This window comes from Gouania willdenowi, chromosome 1 (assembly GCF_900634775.1).
Source record: "Gouania willdenowi chromosome 1, fGouWil2.1, whole genome shotgun sequence".
In the NCBI taxonomy this organism is placed as follows: domain Eukaryota; kingdom Metazoa; phylum Chordata; class Actinopteri; order Blenniiformes; family Gobiesocidae; genus Gouania; species Gouania willdenowi.
The window spans coordinates 7,473,012-7,499,349 of NC_041044.1; the positions used below are offsets into that span (position 1 = coordinate 7,473,012).

The 26,338-nt window shown below is 41.4% G+C and overlaps 1 protein-coding gene across 1 annotated transcript in view; it reads left to right on the forward strand.

The window, feature by feature from the left end:
• The first annotated feature begins 233 nt into the window (after positions 1 to 233).
• LOC114462773 (lysosomal alpha-mannosidase-like) overlaps positions 234 to 26,338 on the forward strand; it is a 34,211-nt gene continuing 8,106 nt past the window's right edge. The window contains 16 exon segments of the mRNA XM_028445752.1: positions 234 to 366; positions 1,346 to 1,491; positions 2,403 to 2,567; positions 2,569 to 2,603; positions 2,682 to 2,802; positions 6,141 to 6,219; positions 6,618 to 6,727; positions 10,371 to 10,478; positions 20,814 to 20,930; positions 21,002 to 21,184; positions 21,313 to 21,410; positions 21,517 to 21,637; positions 23,053 to 23,171; positions 23,265 to 23,366; positions 25,367 to 25,454; positions 25,607 to 25,687. Of these exon segments, the coding sequence (XP_028301553.1) occupies positions 234 to 366; positions 1,346 to 1,491; positions 2,403 to 2,567; positions 2,569 to 2,603; positions 2,682 to 2,802; positions 6,141 to 6,219; positions 6,618 to 6,727; positions 10,371 to 10,478; positions 20,814 to 20,930; positions 21,002 to 21,184; positions 21,313 to 21,410; positions 21,517 to 21,637; positions 23,053 to 23,171; positions 23,265 to 23,366; positions 25,367 to 25,454; positions 25,607 to 25,687 (1,806 nt within the window).

Sequence of the window (26,338 nt, forward strand, 5' to 3'; positions counted from 1 at the left end):
AGACATTCTTATCCTCAATCTGTGATTTTCCAGTCATTTGTGTTTATATTGTTTTGTGTGTTCTTGTCATTTTGTGTGTTTTTCTGTCATTTTCTGAATTTTCTTTCTTAATTTGTGCATTTTTGGAGTTATTTTGTGAATTTTTGTTCTTGTTTTGTCTATTTTCTGTCTTTATGTGTAATTTTATTCAAATTGTATCTGTCTTTGGAGTCACTTTTTTTATTGCTTTGTAGATGGGATTTGATGGCTTCTTCTTTGGACGGCTGGACTACCAGGACCGAGCTCGCAGGATGAGGAGCAAAGAGCAGGAGCTTCTGTGGAGAGCCTCAGACAGCCTCACCCCCCCGATGGCTGACCTCTTTACAGGTGTGTGCGTGTGCACGCGCCATTAGATCAGTGGTTTCTCAGCCTGCGACCAACAAAATAAAGGAATCAGAGACCGGGGACCCCACTGTAGCTGAAGGTGGTTGAACACAGACATGAACATTGAAGAACAGTCATGTGGAGACAGGGCCATCTGTAAGGGGGAATAAAGGGGAGAGATTTTTGTGGTCCATCCATAAAGTCAGCAAAATGATGGTCCATTGTTCTATGAATCTGTGATAACCACATTTATTTATTTATCTGAGTAATATCCACTGTTCCCCAGGAAGTTTATTATTATTTGGACCATAGTATATAGTCATCTTCAACATGTAAATCCTTGTTTTAATCAGAAATAAAATGTGTTAAAAGTGACCAAAGGTGGTGAAATGGGATTTTCAAAACCAGTCAATATTAGCTTAAAAGTGTCAGAAATGGGGGAATAGGGGTAATGTAATTTAAAAAGTAGGAACAATTAGTTTAAATTGTCAAGTAATGGGCATGACAAATTGTGAATGTGGTTAAATTGGCAAAAATAAGCATGAAATATAGTGAAAAGAGGTTAAAAGTGACAATTTGTCAACATATGAGACATTAGGTGGGAAAAGTGGTGGAAAGGGTTTATAAGTTCCGAAAATGTCTTGAAAGTGGAAGAAAATTGCTGAACAAGCATGGGAATTTGATGGCAAAAATGGGAGTAATGTAGCAAAAATGCATTAAAAGGATTACAAATATGGCTAGAAAAAATACTGAAAATAAGTTTAGAATATTACAAGTTTGATTTAGGTTGCAGAAAAAAGGTAAATTGGGCTCAACAAGCAGAAATGCTCAAATTGTTAAAGAAAAGTAGTTCTAGTTTCTTGAAGGCATCGTGGCAAACCCCCTCCCGGTTCTTGCGAACCCCAAATGGGGTCCTGACTCCAAGGTTGAGAACCCCTGCATTAGATACAGGAATGAAATGTACTCCCTCCTCCACACACAGGGATCCTGCCCAATGGGTACAACCCTCCTGATGGATTCTGCTGGGATCAGTCATGTGACGACCCACCAATCAGGGACGACCCCGATCTGGAAGATTACAATGTTGATGATGTGGTGCAGCGCTTCGTCAACATAGCTATCGCTCAGGTATGATTGAAACTCCAACAGGAGAGGGTAAAAATAGAAGAAATTGGTGGAAATAGGGAAGATAAAAAAAAACAAAAAAGACTTGTTACCATACAATCAAAATTGGTCAGTCCTTGACAAAAACTAAAAAACAAATCAATAATTTAGAAAATACGAACCAAGAAACCTCAAACAGTTAAAAGCCAGAATAGCAGAAGAGCGGGGGGCCAGGGAGCCCATCAAATATTGGCCTAAAAGCTGTTTGTATTCCTCCCTCACAGGTTGTTGACCAGGTTACTGTGTGAGGGGATTTTCTTTCTCCTAATACCAGGGCTTCAAATAAACGTTTTAGATCACCAGCCAGCATGGCTAGTAGATTCTTAAAGTTACCAGCCAACCAGATTTTCCACCAGCCTCATTTTTTCCCCAACAAAAATAAACTACATTATGAGTGCCACACAATAGATTTAAGCATTGTTTTTTTATTTTAGTTGATTGCAGAAATACATTAAAATGGTAAAAATATGAACATTTAATTTAAAAAACAATGTTGTAACAATGCCTAAAATATGCAATATGGAACTTTGGGTCAGAGAAGTAAACCTTTTATAAAGTGTTCTCTCAAAAAATACAATTAAAATGTAGTTATAAGTTGTACTGTGAGGAAACAAAATACTAATAAAAAATAAAACTGTAATTAAACAAAAATGAATGTCAAAAAAAAAATATAATTTAAAATGAGTAAGATACAATTAAACAGTAGATATCAGTTCATGTCATATAAAGATGTAAGAGAGCAGCATTGTCACACAATTTCCCCTCAGGGATCAATGGTTTACTGACACACACACACACACACGAAACATTTACTTGTCCGCCAATAGCAAACAGAGCCCATTTTCTGTCTGTTTATGTCTCACTCATCCTCACAGTCCACTGTGTACAAAACCAACCACATCATCATGACCATGGGCTCAGACTTCCAGTATGAAAACGCCAACCTGTGGTATAAGAACCTGGACAAACTATCCCTACGTCAACGCCCAGCAGGCCAACGGGCATCAAAGTTAATGTTCCTTTACTCCACGCCATCCTGGCTACCTCCAAGAGCTGCACCGTGCTAACCTCACCTGGTAAAAGGAGGTTTCAGGAATGCTTTTAGAAATGTTTTTTCACCTGTGACTGATGTACAGATGTCCTCTTGTGTACAGGCCTTTGAAAACTGATGACTTTCTTCCCTATGCAGACAATGCTCACGACTTTTGGACTGGTACTTTACCATTCCGGCCTGCACTGAAACGCTATGAGAGGCTTAGCAACAGCAACCTTCAGGTAAATCTGACCTTCACTCATTTACAGCATGGAAAAATGAATTCATTTCTGACTTAAAAAAAATCTAATTTTATCACAGCGAGGGCCACAAAAATGTGATTGTTTCTGAATTGAGGGCCTCATCATTTTTATTTATTTTATTTATTCAGTTTATTTCCGACATGGTTACATCACTTTTTTTTTTTTTTTTTTTTTTTGTACATGCCGAAAAAGGAGACGAGAGAAGCAGTTTGCTTATCTGGGTCCCGTCCCCTGTTTTACCATCGCAAATTTACATGGGTTTACATGTCTCTCTGGTCAAACATTCTTGATTTCTTCTGAACGTCCATCTGTAGTCAGTATTGTCCTCTCTATCTTTGTTTGTGTTGGCCTTGTTCCCTGCCAGACGTTGTTAGCATTCCTCCAGTTCAAGAATAGTTCTCTGGTATCATTTCTCTTTGGCAGGAGATGGCAGGAGTTGATGTTGTCAGGGTTCAGGACAATGTCCTTCGACTTCAGGAAGTCAATGACCTGTTGTTCAATCGATTTTGTTTCTTCGTCACTCCTGGGTTTTATCTTTAGGCCTGTGATGATGACATCTTTCTCTCTTTCCTTTTGTCCAGCTGTTCAACCCTCGCGTTCAACAATTTTATCTCTTCAGCATTTCTTTCATTCTTTTCTTTCAGTACCTTTGTTTCGCTTTGTAGTCTTTCCAGTGAGTTTTCCAGCGTCTTTTCCAACGACTTTATCTCGGCAGATAGGTTTTGTAGACCCTCACGTATCATCTCCTTGACCTCTTCCAAACCCGAATTGGGTTCTGAAGGGCCTCCCTGCGGTTTTTTCACCATTTTCCTTCAGTCTTGGGCCCAGTTTTTCAGGCTGTTCAGGCTGTTCAGCTGTAGCCAGCTGTAGCCAAGGTCGTGTTATCGGAGCAAACGAAAACACGTCTGCTCTCTCCAAAGACCAGAGAAGGTCTGCTCTCTCCAAAGACCAGAGAAGGTCTGCTCTCTCCAAAGACCAGAAGGTCATCAACATTTATGTCGGCATTTAAAATATTGACCAATCTGAATGTTAATGGTTTTGTCATGATTTTTGTATTTGTGTTGTCATTTTGTATATTTTTCTATTTTATGTTTGTAGTGTAGTTGTTGTGTAGTTTTGTGTGATTTTGGAGTTATTTTGTTTTAGTTTTTCATCATTCTTTTTTGTGTATTTTTGGTCATTTTGTGTAATTTCAGTGTATTTTTTGAAGTAATTCTGTGTATTTCTGTCCTTTTGAGTGTTTCTGTAATTAGTGTTTTTTTTTCATTTGATGTTTATTTCTGTCACTTTTGCAAAGGCAACTAATTGCTTTTGAACTCCTTCATATTAATACATAAAAAGGTCTCGGATAAGGATTTTTCCTTCCAAAATATTAAATATGGTTGTTTAAGGCAAGGCAAGGCAAGGCAAATTTATTTATATAGCGCATTTCATACTCAAGGCAACTCAATGTGCTTTACATGATAAAACATTCAGTTGTTTAAAATCAATAAGAACATTTAAATCAATAAGAACAATTAAAATCATCAGTAAAATCAATTAAAATCATCAGTAAAATCATCATTACATCAAAAACATGACAAAAAATCTCTCTCTCATCATATGCAGTAGAGAAAAAAAGTGCCTTTAACTTTGATTTAAAATGTTCACATTGGATGCTGACTTCAGCTCCGCTGGCAGTTGTTCCACTTCTTTGCAGCATAACAACTAAAAGCAGCATCACCATGTTTACTGTGAACTCTGGGCTCCACTATCTGATCTGTGGCCATAGATCTGAGAGACCTGCTGGGTTCATACCTGACTAACATGTCATGATGTATTCTGGACCAAACTCATTCACAGATTTATACACCAGCAGCAGAACTTAAAGTCTATTCTGAGGCTGACTGGGAGCCAGTGTAAAGACTTTAAAACTGGAGTAATGTGCTCTGACCTCTTTGTTCTGGTTAAGAACCCGAGCTGCAGCGTTCTGAACCAGCTTAGCTGTTTGATGCTCTTTTTGGGGGATTCCTGTCAGAAGACCATTACAATAGTCCAGTCTGCTGGAGATAAAAGCATGGACCAGTTTCTCCTGATCTTTCTGAGCCATTAAACCTTTCACTCTGGAGATGTTCTTTAGGTGGTAGAAGGCTGTTTTTGTGATAGATTTGATCTGACTGCTGAATGTAAGATCTGAGTCAATCAGAACACCAAGGTTTTTGACTTGGTCTTTAGCTTTTAAAGATCGAGACTCAAGATAATTGCTGACAGCAGTCCTCTTTTCCTTGTTACCAAAGACAATCACCTCCGTCTTGTCATGGTTTAGTTGAAGGAAGTTTTTAAGTTTTATCAATAAACAAAGAACATTTCCTGTAAGAATCTCCTCTATGCAGGATTGTCACTCTTTAAAAGAGGAAGGTATGTGATACAATGAAAACTGACTGTTTGCTGTACGAGGGCTCAGTATTTAAAAATATTTAAACCACTTTGGTCAAAAATGTACTATTTTTAACTGAATTTCTGTTGAATGTCCAGTATCAATTATACAATATAAATGGTGGCTCACAGAAGTACCACAATTGCAGCCATGTACATATCATTTCTCTTGTTTCCATTGCCTGAGTGCATAATTACCATTTGTGCAGTTCTTAATCACACAATATACGCTGACATAATGATTTAAGTTGTTTTAAGGTTTAATAAAAGCCTTCAGTCACAATGTAAACAGTGTGTTTAGTTGTAGTAACCTCGGACTATAAGGCTCACCGGATTATAAGGTGCACTATCAATGAATGGACCTGACTGGGTCTATTTTCATACATAAGGCGCACCGGACTATAATGTTATTATTATTATTATTATTATTATTATTATTATTATTATTAAGATGCATTAAACGAAATAAAATAGTCAGATAAGTCAAACTTTATTCAACTCATTAACAATAACTCTCTACATTGTTCAGGTTTAACACATAAAATATAGAACTTCACATTCACTTTTTCAGTTCAGTATGTTGAAGCACAGTACTGGTACATATCACTCCATGAGGCGCCTGACTACGGTAGCCCTGAAGTGGCAAAAATTCATCAAGCGGTGCAGCTTCATAGTTTACCAAAGTTGTACTAAAACATTTTTACATATTAATTTCATACATAAGGTGCACTTGATTTTAAGGCGCACTGTCGATTTTTGAGAAAATGAAAGGATTTTAAGTGCGGCTTATAGTTCGAAAAATACGGTAAATTTTACACATGCATAGTTGAAATGTTGTAAAGGTCTAGTCTGCAGCTCTGCTATCTTTTCTCACTCTCTCTTTTTTTTTTTTTTTTTACCAGACGTGTAACCAACTGGAAGTACTTGGTGGTTCAGCTTCCAGGAAGGGGCCCTTCGGAGTGGGGGACAGCCACACCATGAGTGAGTTTTTTATTAACTATGACTCCCAACGTCCATATTGATGGATAGGATTGAGTGAATTCCCAATCCAATTGAAAATCAGTCCTCTATCTTTGCTGTATTTGCATAAAATGAATTGGGTTCCTTGGGTCATCGCCTTGTGTTAAAGCAGGGGTCACCAACATGGTGCCCGTGGGCACCAGATAACCTCAAAGTCACAGGGATAAATACAGGTGACAGATGTAGTCAAAGCTTTAATAGAGTATATGCTGCACTTGTCACATTTTTGTATTACCTTTAAATTCAATTTCACTGAGACATTGAGGCCAATCTCTGTAAGTGTTGCAGATATTTGTGATAAGATGTTTTTAAAAAAACGCAAAGTGGATTTTTCTAAAATATTATGTGTGTGTGTTCAGAGAATGCCATGGCTGTGGCTCAGCACCACGATGCAGTGTCAGGCACTGAGAAGCAACATGTGGCTAACGACTATGCTAGGAGGCTAGCTAACGGCTGGCTGCACTGTCAGGTACCTCAAGCTTTACACTATGGTTTGCGTGTAGGACCCACCATCAGAAGTGTAAAAAATACGAATATATTCTACTCAAGTAGAAGTGCTGTTACTTGATTTATATTGTACTCAAGTACAAGTAAGTCATGCATAAAATACTCAATTACAAGTAAAAAGTAGCTCAATTAAATAGTACTTAAAGTAAAAGTGACTAGTTGCTTTCACCACCCACTTTTATTTTTGGTAATAAATCTTGCTATGGTTCCATCTCATGTATAAACTTTAAAAGAAAAAAAGCTTTCCACAAAGGAATCTGTATAAAATAAAAGGTTTGTCAAAATGAAGCATTATTTTAAAAATAAAATACCACCAATTAATTCAATTCAAAATAATTATCAGGCTCTAAGTATAGTTACATTTATGAACTCTAAAACAGTGCCATGTGGGGAACAACATTATAGGTAGAAAAGACCACCTGAACCCAAGAAAGTGGCTGGAAGTTGATCAGAAATGGCACGACTAAGAACATATGGATTATGTACAATGTGCCTTCATGAATTATAAAGACCATGAAACTGAAATTAAAAAAATAATCACAAAAAAGAATTATTTACTCAGTAACGGTTGGGTGTAGAAATGTAATCAAGTACTTAACTTCTTTTAAAAACATACTTAAGTACAAGTAATGGGAATGCATAGAAGATTGTTTTTATTGACATAGTTGGAATAGTTTGGTGCATTGCATTGTGGGTCCTAGAGTCCCGTAAACAGATACATAGAAGTGTTTTTACTTCATTCTTACTATTTCTTGTCTTTGCCCCAAAAGAAACTTTGCCAAAGTTGCAGCAAAACAATGGAAGATGTTTATTTTGGGGCTGACTTGATAAGATCTGAATGTGGCTGAACTGAAAGGTGATATCTAGGGATGTCCCGATACAATTTTTTCATTTCCGATGTGATATTAATATTGTAACCTTGCGTATCGACCGACAGGGGCGTTTGTAGACGCACTGGGGGCCCAAGGCAAGAAGGACTATGGGGCCTCTCGGCCCCAGAATGATGATGAATGAACTCCAGGACAACGGATCAGTAAAGAATACTTTATTAAATAATGAACATATAAAATGAATAATAATTAAAAACTAAATGCAAACTTTACACACAATATATACAGTAAATGCCAGAAAAACAAACACTGAAATGTGCAAAATTTTAAGTATTATAAAAATGCAACCAAGCAAAAAAACTACAAAAAACAAGGAATTGAAGTGGAAAGTAAGAGTACACTAACCTTGAACATTGAATTTTCTAACCATGTCTCATTGTCATTTTGTAATTTTCTTTGGTGAATCTCCTCTGTTATTTGGAGTGGATCTTTTCTCACAATTTGACACCGAGCATTGTCATGGATGGCTTTCGGCCACAGCGCTGGGTCATCTGATATTATTTGATTTGAGTACCTTCTGTTCTGGTGATGTGGTGTCATGGGGGTGGTGAGGAGGTGGTGATGGAATGCTGTGCTGCCATGCTGCTGCTGCTGCATGAAGGTACTATCATGTCCTACTCTTCTTCTTCAAGACCCCCCTCATGATCTGAGGTTGATATTGCTAGAAAGAAAATAGTATAAGAAGCAATTGTTTAAGACAAATATTTGTGTTGTCATATTAAATCAGATAGCTCCCATGATATATTTTAAACTTTAAAAAAGTTAAACTAAGTAAGTTCCTACTTTCATGTAGTGAGGTCTGTTGTTGTTGTTGTTGTTGTTGTTGTTGTTGTCCATAAAACTTCAACAAAGCACCTCAGGAAGAAAAAAGAAAAGAGCACAATGTAATTGGTTGGCTTGCATAAAGTAAAGTAATGTGCAAGCTACACAAACACTAAACATTTGAGATATGTATGGAATAATTAATGAACATAATTTGCAGTGACAACTTTAATGCTTCATGTTAACATTTTATTTAATGTAATAATTAGGCTATAGCAGAAAATTCATGGATATATTATATTACTATATTATCTTTCAATTCTAAATACAAATTAGCCACAGTCTAGACTAAACTGACAGCAGGATTGATGCTGATATCAGTTTTAACATTTGACCACAAATACTTTATTCTGAGAGAAAATATCATTGGCAGCAAAGGACTAACTTATTGTGTGTCAATAAATGTACAGTATGTACACAGCCATTGGCAACAAGACTTATGATGTAAGCAAAACTGGACAACTTCTTAACATAAAGCTGTTAAAATTGGCGTAAAGTAAGAATAAATATGTGCTCTAAGCTTGTCATACCACAGAAGTTTGTTGTTAACCACACTGTCAAATTTGAATAATTAATAAAAACATATAAACACACTATATGAATGTGTTTAGAAGAAAATGGCTGAATTCACTTTACACAGACTTAAATCTACAGTTAACTTTTCTGGTGCTGGGTGTATGACTGAGAGCTTAGGACAAAGTGACTGGGACTAACTGGGACAAACTTTTTTATAATGTAACACACATATTTTACACATTCTCACTTACCACTATCACGGTTTTTATTTTCATCCTCTTCTTGTTTTTTTTCTTCTTTTCATGAGCCCTGTGGGATGTCCGCTTCATTTATTCGGTGTGTGTTTGATAACATCAGCACGTTGATGCAGGGACCGGTAGTAGTGGGGCCCCATTAGGGAGGTTCCCGACTTATCACTGTAATGTGTCCGGGGGGTTTCAAGTTGTGTCGCTGATATCTGCCGTCTGTCGGGGCCCCTACTAGCAACTAGCCAGTGACTACTCAGAAAGGGCCCCGTGCAGGGGATTTTTGAGGCTCTGTCGCTGCAGCGTCTCAAAGCAGTTACATTATTTTCTCATTGAAATTAACTAATGTCAGCCGTCCCTCGGGGGCCCCCTTCAGCTCAGGGTCCTAGGCAGTTGCCTGTGTTGCCTACCCCATTGCAACGCCTCTGTCAACCGATACCGATATTGATCCGATAAGCTATCAGTAGCATTTATTATTAACCAGTATTCTACAATTGAATAAAATAAATTACAAAAATTAAAAAAAAATAAAATAAAAAATTAATTTGCAAAAAAAATTCAAAAATCGGAAATTTGATTCCGATATTCGTTTTCAGGCTGATCTCGGACCGATATCCGATATTGATATCGGATCAGGACACCCCTGGTGATATCATGAAAAATACAGAGAACAATCTACATTAAAAATAGTGTGAATCCAATCACTGTCCTTGTCTGGTGAAGAAACACAAGAAATCACTGCAAGAATGAAGTTAAAAAAAACTTTCACAGGACTTCACATCCCACGATGCAATGCAGGTAACTTTTTTAACAATGTCAATAAGAGAATTTGCATGATAGAAATCAAAACATACTTTCAAGCAGCAAATTCCAACCTTTTACATCTTTTTTCAGAGTAAAAGATCTTTGATTTTGTGATTAATGAGGCTTTATTTGTGTCTTTATCTGATTAAAACTGATCATCTCCAGTAGCTTCAAATGCTGCAGTCAGCACTTTTAGGTCCTAATCCACCAGTTGAGAACCCCTGCATTACATCACAATATATAACCTGTTTAAAGCAGATGAATCTTGTGCTGCAGAGATCTCAGTGTGACGTTACTGTGGATGTTAAAGGAAAGTTTTTCTCTACAGGTGGTGGTCAGTAACAGCCTGGCAGCTCTCAGTGGTTCCTCAGCAGAGCGACTTTACTGTGACAACCTCAACATCAGTGTGTGTCCTCTCACCGAGTCCAGCAAAAAGGCAAACATTCATCCACTTTCAAATTCAACATGTGCTGTTTGCATAATCTGGAATTATTAGCATAGCTTCCACTGTATGACGTTTGAAAATGTAAAAATACCAACAAATTTTTCTTTAGATATTTTTCAACCACCAGCAACGTTTACTAAGCCTTGTCTAGCCTTTCACAATAAGAGTGATTAATCTGTTCATAATATCAGACAATAACTTCCACTTCTGTTTATAGTTAGAACAACATAAACAAGTGTTACGGTGGAAAAAAGGAAGGTTACCTCATTTTGGCTTGTAAAGACACCCTCTGCGTCGGTGAGTGAAGACGACCAGACTGAAGAGTTGGTGAATTAATAAAAAATGATTTTATTCTAAACTAAATAAAAAGAGTACAAAGTGAAACAAAAATTGGTGACCGCCCGGCCAGGCGATCCGAACACAGAGAGCCACAATACTAAACCATCACGTATATCCCCCCTCAGTCCCCCCGCCCCCCTCTCCCCCCGGGAGATAGAGATAGAGAGAGAGGGAGGAGGGAAGGACAGAGGGTGAAAAAGAGACAGTTTCTTCTTGAGTCAAAACAGCCAGTTCTCTTGGTATCTGCTGATTGTCATGGGAGTGGAGGTGTGTACGTTTATGTGTTTGTGTGTGTGAATGGATGTGTATGGGGTGTGTATGTGAGTGTGTGTAAGCATGTGAGTGCGTACACAGAGGGTGCCTGTGCGTCTCGACCTTGTGAGATTTTAGTATTGTTTTGGGAAGACATCATGTGCTTTTGAAGAGGTGGCCTGACCCAGAACTAGAGTTGAAGTTGAAGACATGAAAAATAACGCAATGGAAAGTTACAACCCAAGGCTTAAGGATTAAAATATATGAGTAAATATATTATTAAGCATAACTAATAATTTTGCCATAACAATCCACTCTTTTTGGACAAAGTCCAACACAAAAAAGCAAAATTAGTTAGTAAGTTGTTTAACTTTAGCAAAACACATAAAACATTAATAAAAATTAGTGTAATTGTAGCGCAACCTCATGGTCCGTAGGACAAATGATATTGACACCGTCATAACACTATGGATATAAGCATTATTTTTTTCAGGGGACACAGGCATCCCCAAAATCACTAATGGCAAAAAATACACATGGCAAAAACAATGTCAGTCAGCAAAGCATAGCACAACACATAAAACAACATGTGTAGGTGGCATCACTGAGCAGAGTCATCATCAGAATCAGCAAAAACATGCATCATAAACACCTCAGGCTGGATCTCCACCTCTGGAACGGTTATGCGGACGTGTCGCTTGGGAAGGCGCTCTGCACTAAACCCTCTACCATACGACGCAAGATCGGGATACCGCAACAGAGAAGAAGAAGAACTGACACCAGTGTAATAGCGATCTTAACCAAGAGAGGGCGCCAGCCCGCCAGTAGAGTGGAAAACCAATCCGGCCCACGCAAGCTATCTTTATTCATGGCATCGCGTAGCCTGGAAATGTTTTTGACTGCCTCTGCTATGATCTGACCGTCTGCAGTGTTGTCCGGGATGAAGCTGCAACAAGATGCACCTACCATTGCGCAAACGCCTCCTTTGGCCGCAGTCTGTAGGTCTAGAACCATTCTATTTTGCAGGACCATTAAACGTATATTCGTGATCTCCCCCGAGAGGCCAGTAAGGGCCAAAAATGACGCGTTAACGAAGGACTTAAACCTGTAGTCTAAGGTTTCGACGCGCAGCAGTGTTTTGCCCACACCCGCCCAGGGAAACAGTGAATAAGTAACTTTCTGGCCTGTCGTCCACAGTTTATGTTCGGGGGGAACGTCCGTGCCCCAGATTGCGTCGTGTGGATCAAAACCCAAAGGAGTGTGTGATTCGCGTTTACGTCGTGACGAAAGGGGAATAGTTGAGACTACGTATGTGTGATCAGTCACATGCACGGGTGCACACACACCATCCCAGTTGGGGGAAAGGTGTGTATACAGTCTGTAACCGCATAGCCAAAACCCATTTGCTAAATTGAACGTGCCATTAGTCCCGGGTGTATGAACGTGGGCACATGTGTGCGAATTATGTGCGGTGTCGCATTCAGGACCCATGGTGTAATTGCAATTGTGACCGGGAATCTGGCCTAGTTTGCGAGTTCCGTTTCTGGCGAAACAGAAGGGAAAAAGTGTGGATCGCGTGTAATCTACATACATAGCGGAAGATGTGTCATCGCGCAGTATAGTCAGTTTTTTTACTGGCTGTTTAGAACAACGGTTGGGGTCCCCCATGCCGAAGTTAGAGTAAGACAAATAACGAAAGGAGTCGGAAGCATCCATTGGTATCGCGGTTAAGCGGGGGGGGTGTTGATGACACAGGCATGTAAGAACAAACATAACAGTTGGATAGGCCCCTACTTTTAGCTTGATAGTGCGCGTATCGGTACCAGGTGTTCGTGAAAAACGGATGAGTAACATTGGTCGCAGCAGGACGATGTCGTTTATCCAACGTTTATTTCTGCTTGCATTAGTCACCCTGTAAAAAGAAGCATTCACATTAGGAACAACACTTGCATTCATTGGTTCAAGTCCAGTGTCCTCGATCGCCCCCTGGAGGCCAGGAGCCAGAAGAGTACTGGAATTGCGGACAGGACCATTGCTCCAATCGATGGCCAGAACACGAGTGACATGAAACGACAGAATGATGGCATAATTTCAGCCTGCTCCTGGGGCATAAACAGAGGGGCTCGTGACCTCTTCAATCACAGCAAGAAAGGCTTGTGACCTCTTTACTCCCACGATGTCCTCAAGGTTGGAATTCAAAGGTTTCAACAGACCATATGCCTCTAACCCCCCGGGGTCTTTTCCTTTGCCCTTTCGTTTGCAACTTTCAAAGCAAACGAAAGCTCCTCAAAGCACTACTCCCGATCCAGAAGAGAGGAAACGCTCCTTACTGCGGTTCCTCGATCAGTGGTGATGTTGGTACTTCCTCCGTTGGACCAGTCACCTCAAGATCAGGGTCGGCTGGTGTAGGCACCTTCCTGCAGTGTGATGCGTGAATCCACGTGGCTCGCTCTGCGACCTTCACAGCCGTGTGTGTCGTCAGTTGAACCTGAAAAGGGCCGATCCACCTTCGGTCGGTCCACCTTTTCCGTCTCGCGTTGTGCACGATCACAAAGTCACCTGGAAGAATGTCATGGAGGTTCTCGGTGGTAGTCAGTGGGAGGGCCGCTCGTACTCTGGACCTGTTGAGAGTAAGAATCGTGGAGAGTTGTGCACAGTATTTTATCAAACTGTCATCCTGGAGAGCTGTCTCAGCCCAGGACGAAACAGAGGGGGATAGACCCACATTGGGTGGGCGCCCAAAAAGGATTTCGAAGGGTGAAAGTTTAGACTTTGGATGAACCTGTTGTCTCATCTGAAAGAGGACAAGCGGTAAAGCTTTGATCCAGTTCAGCCCTGTCTGATCCATGCACTTGTTCAACCTGTTTTTCAGAGTACCGTTAGCTCTTTCTACGGCCCCAGCGGACTCAGGGTGATAGCTGCAGTGTTTTCTAAGATCCATGTCTAATCTTAGTCCTAACTCTGTTATCACTTGGCTGGCAAAATGTGTGCCGTTATCAGAAGAGATTTTGTATGGAATGCTCCACATAGGAATGATGTCAGTTAGCAGTGCTTTGGCTACTGCTGTGGCTGTCTGGTGTTTGGTTGGAAAGGCCTCTACCCATTTAGAGAACATGTCTATGATGACCAGACAGTGCTTCTTTCCCTCACATGGTGTTAGCTCAACAAAATCCATCTGTAAGTGATGAAAATGCATGGATGGCTGAGGATGGGCTGTCTGGCTAGTCAATGGTTTCTTTCTGCCTGGGTTATTTTTAGCACAGATCATACATTTCTGACAAAACTCAGCTGCAAAGGAAGAAAATCCCTTTGTGTACCACACTGTCTGAACAGCAGATACCATACCACGCTTTGACACATGGGCTTGACCGTGTGTCAATTTAGCATAAGCAGGGAAAAGAGCAGTCGGTAGGCAAGGTTTTGAATCGGGGCCATACCAAACCCCACTCCCCTGGTGACAGTCTGAGGCCTGCCATTTGTGGCGGTCGGCTGGAGTGACAAAGGCGGAGAGTTCAGACAGAGAGGCAACCAGTTGAGGAGTGGAGAGAAAGGAAGAAGAGGGAGGAACACATGTGCGGGCCGCAGACTTGGCCGCCGCATCAGCGCGTGCATTACCACGAGAGACGTTGTCAGTAGCAGAGGAGTGAGCTGCACATTTGCAAACAGCAACAGAGGAAGGTAGCTGAATAGCATCAAGAAGAGCAGACACAAGGGTAGAGTGAAGGATAGGAGAGCCATCAAATTTGAGAAACCCACGCTGTTTCCAGAGCGCCCCAAAGTCATGCACTACCCCAAAAGCATAGCGAGAGTCGGTGTAGATTGTAGCGGACCTACCGGAGGCCAGGCGGCACGCCTCGGTGAGGGCACAGAGTTCGGCGGCCTGGGCGGAGTAGTGAGAAGGGAGCGAGGAAGAGGAGACAGTGGCTGAGTCAGAAACAACAGCAAAGCCCACTTTGTTAGTCCCGGTGTCAGGGTCTCGGGATGCAGAGCCATCCACGTAGAAAATGAAGTCAGAGTTAGTGAGAGGGACAGAGGAGAGGTCAGGGTGAGGAACCAGGACCTGAGAGAGAGCAGCAATGCAAGAGTGAGGCTCGCCATACTCAGGGAGAGGTAGGAGAGTAGCAGGGTTCAGAGTAGAACAACGGCGGACATGCACATCAGGAAGACCCAACAGGGTAGTGTGGTACTTGAGCCAGCGGGCCGCTGAGACGTGTGAGGTCTGCATGTCTCTCAGAATGGAGGTGACACAGTGAGGCACATGGAGATGCAGGGGAGCATAGCCAGTGATTTCACGAACCGAGGACACAGCAGCCTCACAAGCCGCGACTGAGCGCAGACAGGGCGGAAAGGCTCTCGCAACTGGGTCAAGTTTCTTTGAGAAGTAGCCACAAGGTTTCAGCTTGTTCCCGTGCAGCTGGCACAGGACGGAGGTCATGCAACCACCCTTTTCATCCACGAACAGTGTGAAAGGGCGTTGGAGATCAGGGATGCCCAGCGTAGGGGATGTCTGGAGAACCGTTTTTAAGCCCTCAAAAGCACGGAGGGCTTCAGGGGTCCAGACAAGGGCCTTAGGGGGTGAGTTTTTCACCACTGCACTCAAATGACATTCGTAGCTGGAAAAGTCAGGGATGAAGTTTCTGCAGAATGAGCACATGCCCAAAAAGGACAACATTTGCTTTTTGGTCAAAGGTCTTGGGAGAGCGATGATGGAAGCCACTCTTTTGCTGGACAAGGTTTTCCCGTCACGTGAAATGGAGTGACCAATTAATTGGACGGCCTCCTGGACAAACTGAAGTTTGGAAAGTGAAGCCTTGTGGCCATGTTCATGAAGGTGATGCAGCAGAGATATAGTGTCATGTTCACACTGTTCCTTGGAGGGAGCTGCAAGGAGTATGTCATCGACATACTGAAGCAGGGAGGATCCCTGCGAGAGGACAAGGGAACAGAGGCTCTGCTCAAGGGCAGAACAGTAAATGTGAGGGCTGCACGTGTCGATCAAAAACTTAATCGGAGTGCCTTTAACAACGATTGTGGTTACCGGTAACCTTTCGTAGGCGTCGGCCTTCATGAACAGACACGATGTCGGCCCATCAAGGGAGGCCTCCGAGTCAAAAAACAACCTTTCATGGAACAAATCTCTTTGGAGGGCTCTTTGAGCTTGCACCTCTTCAGCTAGGTCTGGAAAAAGCCTAAATAACTGATCCTCTGTGTGAAAATCCGGGTGTTGCAACGCGTGTGTCTTTGTGTTTATCAGTTCTATGGAATGTGTGTCTGGGGCTAAAATGGATGATGTGTCCGGTGCATTGTTAATCGGAGGAGTAAGCGTTGTATCCTTCGGTTGGACGCTCACCGCTTCTCCCAAACCCGCGTCCGTCAGTCAGTCTGCCTGTTGGTCGTTCTCCCTGGGAGGACGACCTCCACTTCTCCGTTTGGCAGGGTGTTTTTTTCTGTTGTAGTGTTTGGGCGGTCTTTTTTGAGGGCATGTGTCTGACCAGTGGTCTAGTGCCCCGCAGATGAAGCACTCGTCTCTGTTTTTTTTTTATCCTGCCACGGTCATCATATCGTTGAGTGTGGTCTTGGTGCTGTCGGAACAACGTGAGGGCAGGGAAGGCATTTGCCAGCATAAGTCCATCATTGCCTTGTTTTGCTTTGTTTTCAAGGTCTTCAGCATGTAAGGCGTATTTGAGAATGTCAGTCCAACGGTTCTTTTGCCATCCACCAATCAATGTTGTTTTGACTGTGGAGCGAAGAGAGGGGCGGAGCCCCGATACGAGGAAGCTTTTAGCTAGGGCCTCGTAGGATGATTCATCGGGTGTGTTGTAGCCTTGTGGCGGCTTGACGTGGCCGCTGAAGGTGTCGACACAGGCTGTCAGCCTGCGGCTGTAGTCGTCAACGCGCTCAGTAGGTAACTGCGTGCAGGCCTGAATTTGGCTCATGTCCACGCGGACGCTGAAAGTCTGAGCGAGGAGTGAGGCGGTGGCGTGGACGTGTTTTTCCCACTCTCCATTGGGGTTCCAGCCCAGAACCGTCTGACGGAGCCCATCATTTAGGGGTGCTTCGATGAAGGTCTGAATGCGGGCATATTCAGTTGAAGTCAGCAGAGTTTTGAGAAGTCTGTTTATTTCTGACCCAGTTGGTCGCCAAACTTTACAGAATGCGATGAGAGCATCCCCGAATGGCCATCCTCCATTTGAGATGGGTGGAAACTCATCCTTTGCTCCTGTAAGCATTTCAGGCAGCATGTGTCTGTAAACCAAAACATTGTCCGTTGCACCTGGATATTCGATCATTGGAAGGCGGAAGTTCTGGATTGGCGAGTCAGAGGTGGAGTCCGCCAGGGTCCGTGATTGTGTCAGCGGTCCACAGTGGCAATCGTGGTTGATGGAGGGCGTACTTTGCGTTGAAGAATCGGTTGTAGACTGAGGCTCTTGTGGAGGTTGATCATGTGGACATATATGTGGGGCCCGACGGGCCAAATGTGCTGCGCCAGCGTCATCATCATGCAAGGTAGGCCTGTAGGATGGTGGCTTAAATTGAATAGTCGGCAAAGTGCATGAAATTGGAGGAAAAGCAGTAGATGAAGTCTCTGTGGCTCCATTGTGTGTCATAGTTTGGCTGGGGATTGCAGCTGTAGCCTGTGGGTAAATGTATGGTGGAGCTCTGGCTCCCTCTGCCGGATGACCAATAGCATTATACTGTGAATTTGGAATTTTCAAATTTTTACTTGTGTTACCCAATTCTGCCACCAGAGGGCGGCAGAGAGCCGTGGTAGAAATGGTAGGGGCAGGCGGTGACGTGGTGGAGGGTGGAGCCGTGACGTCCGGATACAGTGGGGCAGGGGGTGTGGTTTAAGTGTGTGTGACCTGAGGAGCAAGGAAAGGATTTTTGCTTGTGTGCAGAAATGTATCAGTGTTATTTTTCTCCTGTTTTGACATTATAACAGCTTCTTTTTTATCCCTAGCTGCCCTGTGTGCACCTTCTTTCTGCCAAATGTGTAAACAGCGTTCATGTGCCATCATTTCTTTCACATAATTGCTTTTAACCTTTGTTTTGCATAAAAGCTGTTGTTTGTGTTCAGACAGAGCGTCTTTCAGCTGCATGAGCTGACGTTCACTCAGGCTTCCACGTGCAGGAAAGCCAAAACACTCCACCCAAACCTGCAGCTTATCACAGCAGCTTTCACCATACTTTTTCTTCATCTGGTCTATCAGGGGCGTGCTCCAGTCTACCGCTGTCTTAGCGGAGTTTACACTTAGATTATTGCCCATAGTAGTACTGACAGTTTGCTTCTCTGCTGATCAGGCAGAATTGGCACGGCCGTGCACTTAATAACCAAACTCAACCGCTGTCCGTCTCCAGAAAGTTAAGAAAAAAACCTCCGAATCAGCAGGAACTCAACCGCCGCCCCTAAAGAATGAGGGGTTTGGGAATACAACTCAACCGCCGTCCGTCTCCAGAAAGTTAATAAAAACCTCCGAATCGGCAGGAACTCAACCGCCGCCCCTAAAGAATGAGGGGTTTGGGAATACAACTCAACCTCGGTACCCTACCGAGGGAAGCCTTCGCACACTGTCAGGACCTTTTTGGGCACCCCTAATATTACTCTTTAACTGGACCGGAGCCGCCTCTAATCACGTACCACAGCAGAGGTGTCAAATGAAAGGACAGAACAGAAACAAAAAGAAGCATGAAGGCTTTGTACACAAAAACCAGCTTCTCACCTTTGTTTTAGCCAAATTGTTTGAGGTCCACCGTGGTCCGTTTTTTGTCCCGTACCAGCCGTGCGACGGTCCGGTGCGAGCCTCCACGGGGGTGTCCTGCACATTAAACACTGGCTTAGGACTATTGACGCGTCCGTCACCGCCGTGACAGGGTCGCAGACCGCACGCACGGCCGGACAGGGATCCTGTTCGTGACGCCAATTGTTACGGTGGAAAAAAGGAAGGTTACCTCGTTTTGGCTTGTAAAGACACCCTCTGCGTCGGCGAGTGAAGACGACCAGACTGAAGAGTTGGTGAATTAATAAAAAATGATTTCATTCTAAACTAAATAAAAAGAGTACAAAGTGGAACAAAAATTGGTGACCGCCCGGCCAGGCGATCCGAACACAGTCCCCCCTCCCCCTCCCCCCTCCCCCCGAGAGATAGAGATAGAGAGGGAGGGAGGAGGGAAGGACAGAGGGTGAAAAAGAGACAGTTTCTTCTTGAGTCAAAACAGCCAGTTCTCTTGGTATCTGCTGATTGTCATGGGAGTGGAGGTGTGTGCGTTTATGTGTTTGTGTGTGTGAATGGATGTGTATGGGGTGTGTATGTGAGTGTGTGTAAGCATGTGAGTGCGTACACAGAGGGTGCCTGTGCGTCTTGACCTTGTGAGATTTTAGTATTGTTTTGGGAAGACATCATGTGCTTTTGAAGAGGTGGCCTGACCCAGAACTAGAGTTGAAGTTGAAGACATGAAAAATAACGCAATGGAAAGTTACAACCCAAGGCTTTAGGATTAAAATATATGAGTAAATATATTATTAAGCATAACTAATAATTTTGCCATAACACAAGAATATTTGCATTTTCTTCAGGAAATGAGGATGCAGGTGCTGGCCTGTATCGTTGAACACTGCATTAGCCTAGCGTTAGCTTAGCCTTAGCCTAGCATTAGCATTCGCTAGCATTAATGTTACCTGACATTAGCCTAGATTTAGCCTAACTAAAGCTAGGCTAAATCAATGCTAGATTCAGCCTAGCATTAACATTAACTACTATTAACATTAGCATTGTACTATCATTAGCTAGCATGAACACTAGTTAGTTAATCTAGCATTAGCTAGAGTTAGCCGAGCATTAACTAGCATAACCTAGTATTAGCAGTATTATTAGTGAGGTAGCTTCCTGCATTTGCAGTGAAAAATGTCACTGTGACTCAGTGGTAGAGTGGGTTGGCTGATAATGGAAGGTTTGGGGGTTCGAATCCTGCTCTATCCGAGTCATTGTCATTGTGTACTTGGGCAAGGCACTTTTCCGGCTTTGCCTAGTATGAATGGGTATGAATTGTGCATGAATGTTGGTGGTGGTCAGAGGGGACATAGGCGTGAAATGGCAGCCACGCAGCTGTGGCTACCCTGCAGCTTACCACCACTGGTGTGAATGAATAATAGTTTCTGTTTGTGCTTTGAGTCTCCTCGCTATATAAATCCAAGCCATTATTATTAGTATGCTAAAAGGCTATGCTAAGGTTGTAGAAGGGTTTGTTCTATTGTCATGATGTCAGTTTATGTTCTCTATAGAGATTATGGTTGACTTGGAATATAAACAGAGGCTGTGAGCACTTCCTCAGTGCTCTTTACCTCAGAGACAGCTTCCTACCAGGGGGTTCCTTATGAATTAGCCTCATGCTAACTGGTGCTATCGCTATTCACTGCGCTCACAGTCAGATCGACAGATGTGCGCCTTCCAAATATTAAATACAAACGTCCACAAACTGCATTGTGGGTGCAGCTGGAATTTTCCAGAATTGATAAAAAATTAATTTAAGAAACACAAAATACTCCACACTCAGTTAAACTACACACTTTAATGTCCAAAGTATAAAATCTGTAGAGGAAATATAAGACTTGTTTTGGACGTCTTTTCTTGTGCCTGTCACAAGTAGGTAAAACAAACTGGTCTGGAACAATTGTGCCTTGTCAACCTAATATTATTCTTTAATCCTGGTGAATTAACATTTCATGTTTTTTTTCAGTTCTCAGTCACTGTGTACAATCCTCTGGCTCGCTCTGTGGCCTCAGCTGTCAGGCTTCCAGTCAACGGCTCTGTGTATATAGTTTTGGATGCTGGTGGTAAATCTGTGGACTGTCAGGTCAGAACAAAACTCTTTTTATACACATTTGTAAACACAGTTATATTGGAGACTGTGCGTCTGCATTGAAGGTGTTCCCAGTGTCTCGAGCCACTCAGGATGTGAGGAGAAACCGCGGCTTTGCCACCAACGAGCTGGTGTTCCAGGCTAAGGCTCCACCTCTGGGTTACACCACCTACACTGTGTCCGTCAACCAGGATGGACCCCCGCCCTCCTCCACACGATGCTACACGCCCACAGTGGTCCAGAACAAGGTCCTTACACATTGGAACTGGATCAATAACCACAATTATAACTTTAGAACATGAGATTATATATTTTTAAGAGCACTGCCTTTATCTTTTGGAAGAAAGTAATTTTACATTTGATTTGTGTGTTTCAGTTCCTACAAGTGACCTTTGACCCAGACACAGGTCTTTTGAGCAGCCTGAGTAACCTGGAAACCAAACAAAGCATTAAACTCACCCAGAATTTCTATTGGTTAGTTTTCCACAAACTAGTAATTCTAGATCTGACAAAACAGAACCCTGTAGTTTTAGTTTCCTAACTTTTTGTTGACTTGGCGTGTGCGTGTGTGTGTGTCCAGGTATAACGCAAGTGACGGCAACAACGCGCACAGTAACCAGTCATCTGGAGCGTATATCTTCAGGCCGAACACGTCCACTCCATTTGTCATCAGCAAGACGGCTAAAATAGAGAGTTTTCAGGTAAAGACAGATCACCATATTTTAATATTAGGGATGCCACAAAATAAAAATTTTAAGCCGAAAACTGAAACACTGAATTAAATGATTAGTCCTATTGCATTTATGGCTCTGACTGTGTACTAACTTAAACTTAAATTAATATTAATGCTTCAAATAATAAATACACAAAAAATTATGAACATATTTTTTACCGCTAACATATCAACACATTTAAAATAAAATGTTTAACTTGATGCCACTTATACATTAAGTAATAATGTACTGGCCTATAACTGATTGAGCTGCTGAAAGAGTCAATTTAAATATGTTCACTCATTAAAACACAAAGTGCATTAAAGTTCTTGTTGAAGAGCTGCTTCAGAAAATGCTTCAGTGCTCAGATGTATTGAAATACAGCCGCTCTGTGAGTCAGCGAACAAGTTTGCTCACGTCTTTACAACACCTGTTTCGGTCGGCTTGTTTCAGTGAGAAAAGTGTTTCCAAAAGTTTATCTTTAAAGGGTTATTTTGCAGACTGAAATGCAATATACAAATAGACATATTGCATTTTTTAATAGAAAATGTAGAGTCACTCTGACACACCCTAGTGGGAGGTGAGGATGTGCTCACAGCCTTTATTTACACTGTTGCTGAGGACGACAAATTGTGATGATTCCCTCTAAAGATGATATCATGGGCTACGAGCTTTCCACAACCTCTAATCAGCAGAGTTTGTTCTGTTGCCATTGTCAGTTTCTGTCCATTGATGTGAATAGGTTGACTTTGAAGTTAAATCACATTTTTGTCTGCAGAGGTATAGAGTATGTGTGCGTGTCTCTCTTCCCCTCCACCAGGGGGCGTCAGAGCATTCCTGTCGTGAGCGCAACTACTTCCTCCCAGTTGTTAAGGGCTGCTTAAAAATGCAATAGTTGGCAATTATGTTAAAAAAAAAAAAAAACAATGCTGGTTGGTGTGAGCAGGTTGGCTTTGAAGTGGAGTCTGCAAAATTCCTCAAAAAAAAAAATCAAATATCATGGGCTAGAATGAATCATGAATCTTATAAATTTTTTGAGTATTTTGAGACCCCAATCATTAAAATTAGATGAAAACTGGTTGGAGTTATGCGTGGAAAATATGTGCAAAAAATAACACCACATTAGCCACACAAACAGCCTCAACATCTGCATTGAACAAAATATTTTCAGTGAAACTAAAAGAATCAACAACTGTATTCTGCTCATGTATTCACATGTCTATGTTTGTACTGATGCATTCAAGGACAATCATGTACACATGCTAAATCACCATGGTAACTTAGGCTGAACGACGAGCCTGACAGTCGACACACTATGACACATTCTCTGTGTTCAATGTGTTCATATTATATTAAAAAATCATTTTTTGGCTTATTGGTGACATGTCACTTTGTTCCATCAGACGTCGGTGGTGCAGGAGGTGAGGCAGTGGTTCTCTCCATGGGTTTCTCAGGTCGTTCGTCTCTATGCAGACAGTCGAGCTGTGGAGCTGGAGTGGACGGTCGGACCTTTACCCATTGCGTGAGTGCACACACATGCACGTAAAAAATCTCACAGGAATTCTACAAAAACATCTGAAATGGTCCTGGACTTGTTCTGGTTCTCCATGGTCAGTGACAGCCTGGGGAAGGAAGTGATCACTCGTATGGACACCAGCATCCAAACAGCAGAATACTTCTACACAGACTCCAACGGCAGAGAGGTGCTGCAGAGGAAGTGAGCGAAGAAGCTTTTAACATTCAGCCAATGATGAGAGTCCAAAGCAAACAGGAAGTGTGTTCACTTTACCCAGATGACACAGGGTTCTCCTTTTCAGGGTTTTCCCATTCCAGCGTCACATTCCACTTTTTCATTTCATTTACATCACATTCACATCATCCATTCCTGTGGAGATCACTTTACTGCAGTGGTTCTCAAACACACAAACACTTTGAACGAAGGTGAACTTTCAATCTCCACCTGTGCCCATTGCCCCCCAAATAATCCTGACAAATAAGTAACATTATATTTTACAATGAATCAAAAATTCAGAAAAATATTAAATTTATCACCTGCAATGTTTGCAATCTGTGCCCAAAAGGCTTAAGAAAAGAAAAACGGAAAAAGTAACATGTTTCATAAGGCAAGTATTATAATACTTCATAAATAAATAAAAAACTGACTTAAACTAATCACCGGCATAAAAAACAAATTTAAAAGTGCAGTAGTCAAAAAATACAGGAAATAATGAAACAATGTTTGCAATTTGTGCCAAAAGGCTTAAGAAAACAAAAAAAGGAAATAATTTTTTAAGAAAGCTATTAAAAGTTTGTTTATTGTTCCGCTCCACTTCACATGCCGACCTCAATTGTTATTTTTGACTTAAGTTCCACGTTACATCTTGTTCCCCGTCACATATCTAATGCGGTTTAATAATTGAATGCTCTTTTAATTTCTGCTCATTTTTTAGGCTTTTCATTATTAATAACTTTGTGTTTATTGTCAATGAAGAAAAACATTTTAAAAGATTGACATGAAATTGAAAATTTCCTCCCGTTTGTCACGCCCCACCTGTCATACCTTCATTCCCCACCAGGGGCCGCGCCACACACTTTGAGAATTACTGCTTTACTGACTTAAACTTCCACAAATGTACTCAACATGTTAAATATGGTTCATAGTCAACTACTGTTGATATTTAACATTTTAAATAAATAGCATGAAAATGCACAATATGGTCCCAAAACATTATTTGTGAAAATTTGAATTGCCTTCAACCGACCAATCATGCTCATGTTTAACATGAAACCCAGTGCAGCTGTGGATTATATATGCTTCTGCCGTGACACACCATCAGGTAAAAAGATTACCAGTTCAGCTAATACACCATCAGCTAAACCAGTGTCTTTGTACCAGAGCCTTTGTACATTTGAATGAGTCATGATAATCTGAAACACATTAAAAACCCACTTCAGATGAAGCTGTGCGTTTGTTTTCTATCACAGGATAACATGATCACTAGACCAACCGTAACACGTACCGTGAGACTTTGAGCGGGACGTTTGTTTCTCACACTTTCTAGACCAGGGGTGTCAAACTTATTTTAACAAATTCTCAAGTGAGACAGATTTTATGTGGGAAAACTGGAAATTTCAACATTATTGTTCCCTAGTTTCCATTTCCACATATACATAAATTTAAAAATATATAAGAAAACGACAATATCCAAGCAATAAGTGACAGATATCAGTCCCAGGGTCTTCAATTTAAATATCCTTGATTTTGTACCAATTTCTATTCAGTTAAGGGAAATGTTGTGTAATAATTTGGGAAAAATGTACAGATTTTGTGAGAATTTAGTTTAACATTAAAAAATGACTGAAATCATGTGATACAAGCACTGAAAAAAACTGTGAGCCCCTGCTCGTATTTTTAAGTTTCACTCACACAATGATTCATATTTTCTCTGTCATTTTTACTTTCTCCTGCTGGCCGAATTGGATGCTTCAAAAAGCCAGATTTGGCCCCTGGGCCTTGAGTTTGACACGTGTTCTAGATGTTTAGTCTCTCATTTTCCAGTGAAAAATAGGCCAGATTTTAAATAAAGAGTTGTTGCTTTTTCCATTTAGGGACGTTTTTGACAGTTTCTACTTGTCCCACCCCCATAGATCTGTACGTACAGGTTCACACTCCATGATGAATTTCTAAAGCTCTGCTGCTTGTTTTTCTCTTGGCAGGAAAAATTTTCGGCCAACGTGGAAGCTGAGACAGTCGGAGCCTGTGGCTGGAAACTACTACCCCATCAACTCCCGTGCTTTCATCAAAGTGTGTGCGACACATGTTATTGGAGCTCAAATGAACTCCCAGCTTAATAAAAAGTTTATTATTTTTCCATTTCAACATATAAATGAAATAACTTCAGAGGAGTGTTGTTTGTTTTTGTTCAATGTTGTGCACGTTTGTCTGTTTCCACTCAGGATGACGTAGACCAGCTCACTGTGGTGACGGATCGCTCTCAGGGAGGAGGAAGCCTTCGTAACGGTTCCCTGGAGATCATGGTGAGTCACTGTCACAGTCCAACAGGATTGGGATCAATTACATTTTTTTTTTATCACAATTACATTTTCAATTATCCATGTTCAATTACAACTTCATAATGATTACTGAGCTTTTAATAAATAAGCCCATAAAATGTGACCTTCCTCTTCTGTTAGCTTTCTGTTAGCATCTCTAATGATAACAGCCCAGTTTTGACCCCTAAATCACCTGTAAAATATGATCTATCATCTAATTTGTTTCTCATCTCTTGGTTACCTTGTCATGCTTCCTAATCAATGAAAATATCGGTATTAATATTTTTGGTGTGGGCCATTTTTGTGTCTGTATACTCCTTGATTTCAACATTTTTAAATGACAAAATGATCCTCAAGAAAACTGACAGGTATTGTGAAAAGAAATATTATTTAATAATTGTTCACTACATACGTGTAGAACTACACATAGAACTATAACATGGTTCCACATTTTTGCGTTTGAATTGTAAATGACAGTTTTTATCAAATTTCATGCCTATTACAATTACAAAATCAATTATCTAAACTCAATTAGAATTTAATTACAATTGCAACAGATTTTTTTTGTAATTATAATTACTTCATAATTGTAATTACACAATTGCAATTATAATTGAGCCTAACCCTGCAGTCGAG